Source organism: Camelus ferus, chromosome 10 (assembly GCF_009834535.1).
Source record: "Camelus ferus isolate YT-003-E chromosome 10, BCGSAC_Cfer_1.0, whole genome shotgun sequence".
NCBI lineage: Eukaryota > Metazoa > Chordata > Mammalia > Artiodactyla > Camelidae > Camelus > Camelus ferus.
This window is the reverse complement of record NC_045705.1, coordinates 61,786,308-61,798,734: the sequence shown is the minus strand read 5'-3', so window position 1 is coordinate 61,798,734 and position 12,427 is coordinate 61,786,308. Positions and strand designations below refer to the sequence as shown.

The following is a 12,427-nucleotide window of genomic DNA, read 5'->3' as shown; positions in this document are numbered from 1 at the left end:
GCAAGAATGGAGGAGAAAGCAGAGAGTGCCCTGCTGGAGATGTGGCCAGGACATAAAAAGGAACCAGATGATGGAGTGTTTTGTTTGTCATGCATAGGAATTTGGACTCTATCCTGAAGATGATGAAAACCCACTAAAGGGTTTTTAAACACCAGACTAATAGGAGTTTTATGTTTCAGAAGGGTTCATCCTGGCATTCATTGGGAGGATATGTTGAGGGGAAATGAGTCTAGAGATTAGAGAGACTTCAAGGAATTGCTGTAGTAGTTGAGATGGGAGATGAGAGCCTGAACAGAGAAGAGGGACGGGTTTGAGACATTGTCTGTAAGAAGTAGACTTAGGAGGAATTAGTAATTGATCAGATGTGAGAAAGAGAGAGAGAAATCAGGATAAATACCAAGTTTCTCCTTTGAGTTACTGGATCGGTGTTGGTACCAAATACCAGCTTAGGGAAAAGAAGAGAGGTAGGTTAGGAAATAATGAGTTTGCGTTGGGGCATGTTGAATTTAAAGTACATGGGGAATATCTCAAGAGGCCAAAGCAATTTATATACAAAAATAAACATCAGTTCATCTTCATAACTTCTTAAAAAAGGATAGGTAGCAAAACATCTCTTCATTTTATTAACAGGGAAATTGATACAATTATTTAGATATTTTACATCAGACATTGTGTAATGATTCACTGGACTTGTTCAAAATTGAACTCAGAACTCAAACATGGGTTTATGGTTTTAAATGTACTATTATAATTCATCTGGTTTCTCTTGGACAGATCTCAAGATGAGTTTGTTGTATCCGATGAGAACCCAGATGAAAGTGAAGAAGACCCGCCATCTAATGATGACAGCGACACTGATTTCTGTAGCCGGAGACTAAGGCGACATCCCTCCCGGCCGATGAGGCAGAGCAGGCGTTTGCGGAGAAAGACCCCAAAGAAAAAGTACTCTGATGATGACGAAGAGGAGGAGTCTGAGGAGAATAGTAGAGACTCTGGTAAAAATAATTTGTGTCCACATCTCACCAAGTCAATAAATTTTTATGATTTCCGGAGTTAAGATTTCTTAAATTTCCATTCAGTTGTAATACAAGCTTTCTGATAAAAATATTGAGTTCTATTCTTACAGTTCACCACCGACTAAATCTTTCATGTAAGATATGTAAATGGATATGTTAACTTCATACCAAGTTCATTAAGGATTGTGATGAATCCTTTTGATGCCAGGTGTTTCCATGCCTAGATTTTACCTTCACAGTGTTTTTTGGGAATCATTCTTAATAAGCTGAGAACATTTTTCTCAGATGTCACCAGTTATTTCTATCACGGTCAGTGATTTGTTAGTTTTCATAAATTAGCAGTGGTTGATGTTACTGTAACGAAATCAGTAGTGAGAGGCACAGATACCGGTGCTCCGTGGAACTGGCAGGCAGGCAGCTGTCGTCTTGCTGAGGAGTATTACATCCTTAACTCAGGCCAGGCTTACAGAGTTTTTTTGCTTTGTTTATTTAGCTTTTTTCCTAAACCTTTTGAGTAAGTAGAGACATCATGCCCCTTCATCAGTGATTATTTCCTAAGAACAAGGACATTTTCTTACATAACCATAGTCCAATATCAAAATCAGAAATTTTAACACTGAAAAAATACTACTATCTAATCAGCAGTATACATTCAAATTTCATCAGGTATCCCAATTTTATCTTTCATATAATTATTTTCCCTAGTCCAGCATCCAGTTTAGGATTACACATTGCATTTATTCATGTCTCTTTAGTCTCCTTTAATCTGGAATATTCCTCAAACTTTGTCTTTTTTGACCTTAGCATTTTTGAAGAATACATACTCCTTATTTTGTAAAAATGTACCTCAATTTGGGTTTTTCTTTTTCCTTATGGTTATTAGATTGAGGTTTTTGGCAGGAATATCCCAGAGCTAATGTATGTCCTCTAGGTCTCTCCTTCTTATTTTCCCTTTGTAATTAATAAGTAATTCGTGGGAAGTTATTTTGAGACTGTAAATATCCTATTCCTTATCGGATGTTTCTCCCACTAGTTTTAGCATTCATTGATGATGTTCTAACTCCATCATTCCTTTTATACTTACACTTATTACATGGTGTTCTGTGAGGAAGCACTTTCTCTTCTCCCCTATCTGTGTATTTATTTCTTTGTATCAGTATGGACTTACGGATTCTTATTTCAGTTAGACTCAATTTGTCCCATATTTGGCCAGTGGGAACCCCCATAAACTTTTGGCTAGCTGTTTTGTAATACTTGAAATCCACTAGAAAACAAAGTAGGATATGATGATTCATTAGAATTTGTCAGCACTCCTGAAAAGCTGCTCTGACACAATGCCATAGTCTGACTCTGGTTTATTGATCGGAGATGACATGACAAGAACAGTACTGTTAGCAGCACTTCGAGAGTTACAGTAGCCCTGTGTGCCACAATGAGCAGATTTTAATTCCATATGGAAAAAAGCCAAAAATACAACTCCAGTTCTATACTTATCTGAAACAGGCTCATCAAATTTCTGTGGTTAGAGAGTTTAACCTCTGTGGTACATTGTGAAGCGATGACCATAACCGAACAGCCACGTACATAGAGCAGCAGATTATCATGAGGCAGAACAGTAACTACCTCCCAGGAAGAGCAGTGGTGGCAGCCATGCAGCCGACTGGGGAGCTCTAGGTTGAATGAGATAAAGGATTATGTTAAACATCTTTTAATCTTGGGGATTGACTGCTAACAGGATGCATTGTGAGGTTTGGCATTAAAGCCCCAGATTTACTCATATTATTGAACAATTAAAGATTTATGAAAGTTACTATTCACTTAAAAGTTATTATGATTGAACTCTGCTTAGTAGCTTTACATTTTTTTAATCTAGGTTAACTACATTTCTATTTAGTGGAATTAAAATTTGTACTTGACTTCTTTTTCCTCCCCTCACCCTTTTTTTTTTTTTTAACAGAAAGTGACTTTAGTGATGATTTTAGTGATGATTTTGTAGAAACTCGACGAAGGCGGTCAAGGAGGAACCAGAAAAGACAAATTAACTACAAAGAAGATTCAGAAAGTGATGGTTCCCAGAAGAGCTTACGGCGTGGTAAAGAAATCAGACGAGTTCACAAACGTAGGCTTTCCAGCTCAGAGAGTGAAGGTAAGGACTAGCTCTCCAATTGAGTAGAAGTTTGGACAAGGCAAAAGTGGAAGTTGTAAAGTGAGCTCCAGATTGTGATTCTGTACCATTTCTTAGGAATTTAATAACCATAATATCTTTGAGATAAAACTCATTATTTTATGCCTGATCACTATTACAGTTTAAATAACTGATACTTGAGAAGATACTAATTTTTAAGGTCTTCATTGTAATAATTCTTCATTGAAACTAGAATAATGTCAGAAAGTTGTGATCTGAACAAGATTTCTTTCACTTTCTTGTTATTGGTGGCCTCATTTTGAAATAATGTCCTGTGCCTTGAATAGCCGAACAGTTTTCATATCAAAGGTGCCTATTGTCTCTCTCCACCTTGACAGTGAGCTTCTGTTGGTTAACTGTTTTATTTCCTAATAGCTTTCACTGTGTCCCAAACCAGAAGTGCAGGAAAAGCTCTAAAGTGTGAATTTGTGATATTCATTTAGTCTTTGTAGTTATTCCAGAATTCTTTCCAATTTCATTTTAAATGATTCTAACCCTCACCTTCCCCTCTTTCTTTTTTATATATTTAATTCTCCATTGTTTATGACCTGTTTTGAAGATTATTTCCATTCATAGATCCTTGTCAATTAAGTTTGAGCCCAAGCCAGGAGAGAAAGGGGAAAAAAATGTTTGGATGTGGGAGGCTAAAGACGGGAGGTGAGCATCTGGTTGAATTTGTATTTCTCTTCATATGTCATTAAAGACAGACATAAATTTGTTAATTCACCTATTAAAAACAAATACTTACTGAACTTGTCACTGTCCTAGGCACTGGAAATAGAACATTGAGCAAAATAGCCAAAAACATATAACTCCCTCATGTAACTCTTATTTTAGTTTGGGGAAGAGAGATAATAAACATGATAAGTAGAATATCTGATATTTTAGGTGGAGATAAAAGTTGTGGAGAAAAATAAAGTAGAAAGGAGGGTTGAGAGAGTAGTTGGAATTTCAGGTAGGGTACCAAAGGAATGTCTTACTAAGAAGACAACATTTGAGTAAAGACCTGAAAAAAAAGTGTTGAGTACATCATACATTTATCTGAAAGAAGGATGGATACAGGCAGATGTAACAACACATGTGAAGGCCTTGAGGAAAGTTTGTGCCTGACATGTTCAGGGGACAGAAGGGAAACCAGGGTCGTTGGAGGGGAATGAGTGAGGGGAAGAATAGTACAGGATGAAGTGGAAAGGTCAACAGGGCCGGGTCATGTAGAGCGGTTGTCAGCAAGCTGTTTGTGTAAATAAGGATTTTGTGAATCGAGTTTTATTGGAACACAGCCACACCCACTATTTTACATATTATCTGGGCTGCTTTCACACGGAGTTGAGTAGTTATAACAGAGACTGCAGGGCCCGCCCTTTACCAAAAGAAATGTCCAGCCTCTGATGAGGAGCAGCGTTGTCCAGCTGAACTTCTGCAGTGATGGAAATGTTCTCTATCTGTGCTGTTCAATAAAGTGGCTACCTGCATATGACTGTTGAGCACTTGAAATATGGCTAGTGTGACAGGAACAGAATTTTTAATTTTTATTTAATTTTAGTTAATTTAAATTTAACATAACCACACGGGATTAGTAGCTACCATATTGGGTAGTGCAGTAGGCCATTGAATAGACTTTGGATTTTATTCTGTGTGAGATGAGAAATATTTGAAGGATTTTGAACGATATGATCTGACATGTTTTATTTGCTATGGGAGCTGTGTAATGAGTAACTTGAAGCGGACAGGGAGAGAGTCTAGGAGACTAGTTGGGAGGCTATTGGAATAGGCGAGGTGAGCAATGATGGTGAGACTAGGGCAGTAGCAGAAGAGGAGTGAAAAGCAGTCAAATTATGGATATATTTTGAAGGTAGACCCAAAGGATTTACTGCCGGGTTAGATGTGAGAAAGAAGGGAATCACAGGGGTGGGCTGTATAGCTGAGTGATAGAGGATGTGTTTGGCATTCACAAGGTCCTGGATTCAATTCCCAGGGCCTCTGTTAAGGGAAGCAAAATTTAAAACAATTTTTTAAAAAAAGAAAGAAAGAAGGGAATCAGGGATGACTGAGCAGTTGGAAGAAGAGAGTTGCCAGTAGCTAAGCTGGTAGAGACCAGAACAGCACAGGTTTCAGGAGGAAGTTTAGGAGCTCATTGGGGTTGAGTTACCTCTTTAGAAATCCAGGCATAGATGTTGAGTAGACAGTTTGATACATGAGTCTGGAACTTAGAGATTGGTTGCCTAAAACAAATGAGAGAGTCATCAGCATGCAGGTGGTATGCAAAACCATGAGACTAGGTGAGATCACCTAGATGTAAGTATAGACAAAGAAGAGGAGACATTTAAGGACTACCAAGGTCATTTAACAATACGGGGTGAGAGTTAGTGCAGTATTTCACATATCTGGAGTTGGGTGCCCAGTTTGAATCTTTCCTTATCAGTATGTCTGCACGACTGTCTAATTTGAGAGCTAAAGGGAAGGAGTGTCTTAGTTTGTGACCATCCTATAATCATTTAATTCAAGATTCTGCTCTTTCTTAAAATCGTAGGTGAAGTACACTGTGAATCATATTGGGCATTGTTGTGGGACTGAGAGGAGAGAGAAATCAGGCCAGTCATTGAAGGAAAATATGTATATACAAGCAAGTCTGAAAGCAGGACATGGGGTGAATATGGGAGGAAAAGGAGAATTACTTAAATCTGTCAGTGGTTAACTGTGCCAATGGCTTAAATGTGCTGTTTATTCTAGAGAGCTATATGTCCAAGAACTCTGAAGATGATGAGCTAGCTAAAGAATCAAAGCGGTCAGTTCGAAAGCGGGGTCGAAGCACAGATGAGTATTCAGAAGCAGATGAGGAGGAGGAAGAGGAAGGTAAACCATCCCGAAAACGGCTACACCGGATCGAGACAGATGAAGAGGAGAGTTGTGACAATGCTCATGGAGATGCAGATCAGCCTGCCCATGACAGCCAGCCCAGGGTCCTGCCTTCAGAACAGGAGAGCACGAAGAAGCCCTATCGGATAGACAGTGATGAGGAAGAAGACTTTGAAAATGTAGGCAAGGTGGGGAGCCCCTTGGACTATAGCTTAGTGGACTTACCTTCCACCAATGGACAGAGTCCTGGCAAAGCTATTGAGAACTTGATTGGCAAGCCGACTGAGAAGCCTCAGACCCCCAAGGACAACAGCACAGCCAGTGCAAGCCTGGCCCCCAATGGGACAAGCGGTGGGCAGGAGGCAGGGGCACCAGAAGAGGAGGAGGATGAGCTTTTGAGAGTGACTGACCTTGTTGATTATGTCTGTAACAGTGAACAGTTGTAAGACTTTTTTTCCATTTTTGTGCTAATTTATTCCACGGTAGCTCTCACACCAGCGGGCCAGTTATTAAAAGCTGTTTTATTTTTCCTAGAAAACTCCACTACAGAATGACTTTTTAGAAGAAAAATTTCAACAAACCCTGAAGTCTTTCTGTGAAGTGACCAGTTTTGAACTTTGAAGATAAATAATTGCTGTAAATTCCTTTTGATTTTCTTTTTCCAAGTTCATGGTCCTTGGTAATTTCATTCATGGGAAAAAAAAATCTTATTATAACAACAAAGATTTGTATATTTTTGACTTTATATTTCCTGAGCTCTCCTGACTTTGTGGAAAGGGTGGATAAGAATGCATTCCGAATCTGTGAGGGCCCAAAACAGAATTAGGGGTGGGAGAAAGCACTTGTGCTTTAGCTTTTTCATATTAAATATATATTATATTTAAACATTCATGGCATAGATGATGATTAACAGACTGTTTAAAAGTTCAAGTCTGTATTGTTGCATATTGAGAACTGTAGATAACATCATACATAAGTCATTTAGTAACAGCATTTATGAAATCAACTTGTTTACTACTGGAGATAACCACACTTAATAAAGAAGAGACCAAGAAAATTCCATCATAAAAAACTCTAACCTAAGTTTCTGTTATAGCGGAGTTTCTTGTTTTAAAAAAAGAAAATCATCTGAAAAGCATTTGTAGAGTAAAATGTATAATGAAGCTTTGACAACCAGATTGTGCTAGCAACAAATTTTTTAAAACAGCTTTATGCAGTGGTGATGAGGTGGCCTTTATTTAATATGTTATCATGGAGAGTTATTCGTGAAATGAGTGTGGTCTTTCTTAAGGCCCAGGTGGACTATAAACTTTGCAGATAGTGTAACTCTTGTCTTCTGGCCACTTAACATTTAAATATCTGAAATACCATTTAAAAAGAAGTACATCTGTACAAAACATGTGAAGAGATGGATGTGAAGCTGACAGCGGTATTTTAGCACATTTGAAGAAGGGGAAAGGATTTTCAGGTGAATTTTAACTGGTCTATTCTTGCCCTTAGTATCTACTTCAAATTGAAGTCTACAAACAAAGCAGTTCCTTTGGGAGGTTTTCAGTTTGAGTTTTAGCATGTGTGTGTGTGTATGTGTGTGTGTATGTGTGTGTGCTGGAATTTCCTATCTGCCTGGATATATTAGCAGGGTTTGAATGTAGTTTTGGCCTTTGGCCATTAGACTTCTATTAAAATTCATTAATAGTCACATGACCAACATAGAGTTGATTGAAAACCACCAATATACTTAATAGGCATGACATCCATTTCAAACATCTCAACACTTTGAAGATTAACCCTTTGTTTCAAGAAAAAGGGGTTTGTAACTAACTAAATATCTAACATGTAATTGACACTAAAATATGAACTTTGTCTTATTTAGTTTCTGTTACAGCTGTAAAATTTCAGGCAGAGCCATAAATAACATTGTATAAAGTGTAGCACTTGTGATTAAACCTTGCCTGTCAAATTCTGAAACCTTCAGCCGTTACTTCTGTGAATACTTTTGCCCTGGGATTGGGTTTTCTGTTCCAGTGTTGTGTCTGTTGCCGGCAATGGACACACCATATCTGCTGCTGGCCCAAGGAACTTCATTAATTTTCCTTTCCAAATTAAGCATTGTATGTGCTAGTCAGTGTATAGTAAAGCACTTCTCTTTTTTATTATTAAAAAGCTGGCATTAGACTTGCATTATAAATACCTCTCCAGAAACTTTATACTCCTCTTTTCCTTCCTCAACAGGTGTTGCCCTTAAATCTTATCTTTTGCCTTGAAAGTTTATAGCTGTTGTTTTTCAGCTGTTGGTTCTTGTTTGTTTTGTTTTGTTTCACTTTAGTTCTGTAGTACCTGCCCATTAATATTTTTGCTTTGATTCTAGCAATGTATATGTATCTGTATAAAAAAATAAAATAATGAAAGCAGCCTAAAAAGAGGATGCACCAATAGCATGCGGTTCCAAGCAAGTTGTGATTTTTATTTTGAGACAATGTTCCACTGGAAGGGAGGGGAAGGGCTTATATTCACAGACAGTAAGCAGGGCTATGTAAGGAGCCACATTCATTTGCCAGGCCTGCTTTCTGGCTAGGTTTCTTTCATTTATTTGAAAGAATTTGGAATGTTAGCCTTTCTAAGTATCTAAAACAGGCAGGCTATAGAAGGATTCTATTAATAATGCAAGGTAAGTGGTTAGAATGTGCGGGTGGCCTATCCTGCCCCAGTCTCCCTCTACCATTTTAGTCCTGCAACTGGGTAAAGCCACTACCATGTAGAAACACCCATGTACCCTGTCTCTACCTCTGGACACACCAGCTTCTGCTTCAGTGTATTACTTCTCTTCAGTTAAGTAAGTGACAAGAAATATTAAATCGATAGATTATTTCTTTTACAGGATGCCTAATGTGAAATAAGGAGTTCTTTTTACCCTTCCGCTATAGAGAACAAAAGGTAATTTTTATCACAGTAAAGACTGAATATTCCATTTAGCAAATGTCCCACTGACATGGGTTATGATACCACTTTTGCTGCCTGTTATTTACCAAACTTGAACTGTGAGTATGAACTTGATAGTGTCTCCCCTCTCATTCCTTTACATTGTCATTAAACCAGTTAACTATGCTTCATCTACAAAGAGTGCAGTCCAAGCACCTGATACTTAATAAATTATTATTATGCAGATAGATTAATTATGGCTGATAAAACAGTTCCAAAGCAGCTCTACTGCTTGCTGTTTAGATTCAGTCCCTGAAAGAGTTTGTGTTTGCTGAAATACTAATTCTGATCATGCTTTGAAGAAGTTGAAAAGGAACAAAAATTAGGGAAAAGTGAATGTTCTTTATCCAAAGACAATTCAGTCACTAGGAACTGGACAGAGTATAGGAAAGCAGCGATTCATCTAGAGTTCAGAACACAGATCCTAGCTGTTAGAGCACTCACCTTGGATTCAGGCTCACTGTACCTGCTATATAACAGAGCCCTTTAATACTTTAAATCCCCTTTTTGGAAATACAGATTGGATTCCCAATATCCAACACCAAGGTCTATAGCAGATGTATTAAGGGGAGATGTAGTTTAGTACTCAAAATATTTAGTTTGCAGTTTCTGTAAAGGTTTGAAGACTAGCCAAATTTTCACAAAGCAGAAACTTTGAATTAAGATACGTGAAAAGAACTCAAACTGAAAATACACATTTTGGTTTTGTATATTTGTGCTAATGAAATAGTGTTTCGTGTAAATGTTTTCTGTTGTTGGCACATTTCTAGGAAATGATGGCAGAGATATTTTCAAGAATATAGTTGATATATTGAGGTTGGTTTTCCTCGGCATATCTTTTTCCAGTTGGTCAAGGTTGCAGATTTCGAGAATAAATAGGAATTTCATTTAGAATAAATTTATTTCTACTGATAATTTTTTAAAACAACCTACCAAAGAACCAAGGACTTCAAATTCTAAGACATTGAAAGATTTTTAAACAAATTAATTTTAACAGGATATTACAAACTCCAGTTTTTACTTTTCAGTTGATAGAAGCCATCCTGTAACATGCATTTGGGCAAAGAACATATATATTAAGAAAAATACAGGCATTTACTTACTTAGAGTTTAAAATGGTGTGGAAATGTTAGCTATTTTTACGTGGGATTGATGGAATTTCCTTTGTTACAAGGAATGCCTTTTTAGCTTATGTTTGTGGGGACAAGAGATGTTAACCATTCACTAGTTTGTTCTACTGTACAATTGAAAGGAACCTAATGAAGCTACAAGTTTGATATTCAGAAAAAGTTATGAACTCTGCCCTTCACCAACACAGTGGAGCAGGTACCTGATTCATAGCATTTCCTCACAGATAGAGTACAACTTTTTAAAGACCCTGATCTTTTTTTAGATGGAATGAACATATATGTGTATGTATATATACAAAAATTAATATATATATATACATACTTTAGATGTTAGAAGAAATAAAAATGAACCCTTTGAAATTATCATTTGACATTATAAAAAAGAAAGACATAATTGTAACTGATAAGAAATTATGAACATTATTTAATTACAGAAAGCCTAGAGAAAAATAGTGAAGTTCCTCTTCTTGGTTTGACATCCTAAAAATATATTTTCTGGTTCTCCCAAGAAGCAAGAATGCCAAGACTGTATACCTTCTGTATCTACCTAGTCCTCTGCTTAATATCTGTTATTAAACTTAACTTAGAATAAAATCCATTCTTATTTTATCCACACAAAGGTACCCTATGTGTACCTTTAAACCTACCTTGAAAGTGGCAAGCTAACTGCTGATTTACATTGTTTTTATACCAGTCCTGAAAGACAAGACCCTTTGCTATCAGTGTATTTAAACTGAGTTATCGTGTTATGTGTATACTTAATAATTTGTTTTCAAAATACTTCACTCTTAAATTATCATTAACATTTTTGAGTGCCAAGAATTGCTAATTAACTATGTGACACATATTGAAGATAGTCACTCCCTAGCAAGCAAGCAGTCATAAGCCAAAATGCAGTGTGCTCAGTATGTAACTACTCTAAAAGGTACACTGAACATTGCTTTTTTTATTCATATAAACCCTCTCAGAAATTGGTTAGAATATGATTCCATAGTGAATTTTTTTCAATTTGGTCATGTAAGCTCAATTTTTTTCTCATTTTATATTTATACCATTTCGCTCTGGGAAATGCTGCAAACCCAATTCTGGCACACTGTAGTGATTTCAGTTAATAAAGATTTTGATTTTAATAACTAAGGTGTCTATCCTATGCATAAGTTATATGAGAGGGCATAACAAGTTATTAGACAAGTAGAAATCTATTAATTAAGCTCCTTAGACATTATGAGAAAAGACATTTTTAAAGGAACTACATTTGTGTTTTTTGCCAAACCGGTACAAGCTAGAAAATGCACTAAGGACTGAGTGATCTGCCTTGTTCATTTTGCCACTGGATGATGTAAGTTAAGAATGGAATTGTTAACCCTAACTATATATTTTCTTGACTTTCATCAGTTTCTAAAGAAATCTAATTTAAGTGTTTGGGGTTTGTTTGACCTGTATTTATTGAGTTCTGATCATAGACCAGGAGCTAGCTGCATGTTATGCTTATGGATGGCCAGAACACAGTCATTGGGAAACTTAATGGCTCAAGACCTTCTGAATCATTTAACTTATTTTGTATGTTGCAAAAAAAAAAGTTTATTTTGCTTGAGAGTCACATTTTTTATAACTATACAGCTTTTAAGGGATGGGAGGTGGAAAAGTACCCTAAAATAGGATGTAGATTTTTACAATTGTGTTTATGCTAGAACATCTACAGGTGCATTATGTAATTAAACCTAAAATTGTTAAAAATTTTGTGCCATGGTCTTTTTCATTCTCCTGCCCCTTAACAGAGTTGGTGCATGTCAATACTGCTATATGGAGAAGCCTTGAAATTAGGCTAACCACCCTGTCTCCAGAGCTTTAAGATCATTGCATGAAAATTACACACACATACACACACAAACACACACACACAACACGTATATACAAACATGTAGGCACACATACACACACAGATCTAATTAAATTAGTGTAAATGGATTTTCGACTTTGGAACAGCTATAATAGCCTAAATTTGGCAGTTAGCAGCATATTCTTAGAGTGTGATTTTCACGATGCCTAACTAGGGTATTCTCAGTATTGGTCTGGTTTTTGTTCTCTTATCAAAGTAGTTTCTTGATCTGCATTGTAGCTTGCCCAAACCTGCCAGGAGGTTTTGTATACCCCTGAAGGGAGTGTTGTGTGCTAGGATAGGGGCTGGGGTGGGACAAAGCTTAGTTTCTTTTTAATCTATAAAAGAAGGAAAAACTAGAATTGTTCAGTTTGGTTCTTGT

The 12,427-nt window shown here is 36.8% G+C and overlaps 1 protein-coding gene across 1 annotated transcript in view; it reads left to right on the top strand.

Moving 5' to 3' along the window:
* The window catches only part of LOC102516063 (remodeling and spacing factor 1), a 51,957-nt gene extending 40,062 nt beyond the window's left edge, over window positions 1–11,895 (top strand). The window contains exons 12-14 of the mRNA XM_032489497.1: window positions 775–995; window positions 2,974–3,162; window positions 5,932–11,895. Of these exons, the coding sequence (XP_032345388.1) occupies window positions 775–995; window positions 2,974–3,162; window positions 5,932–6,503 (982 nt within the window). The 3' untranslated portion in view covers window positions 6,504–11,895. The remainder of the gene's footprint in view (window positions 1–774; window positions 996–2,973; window positions 3,163–5,931) is intronic.
* The last annotated feature ends 532 nt before the right edge of the window (window positions 11,896–12,427 follow it).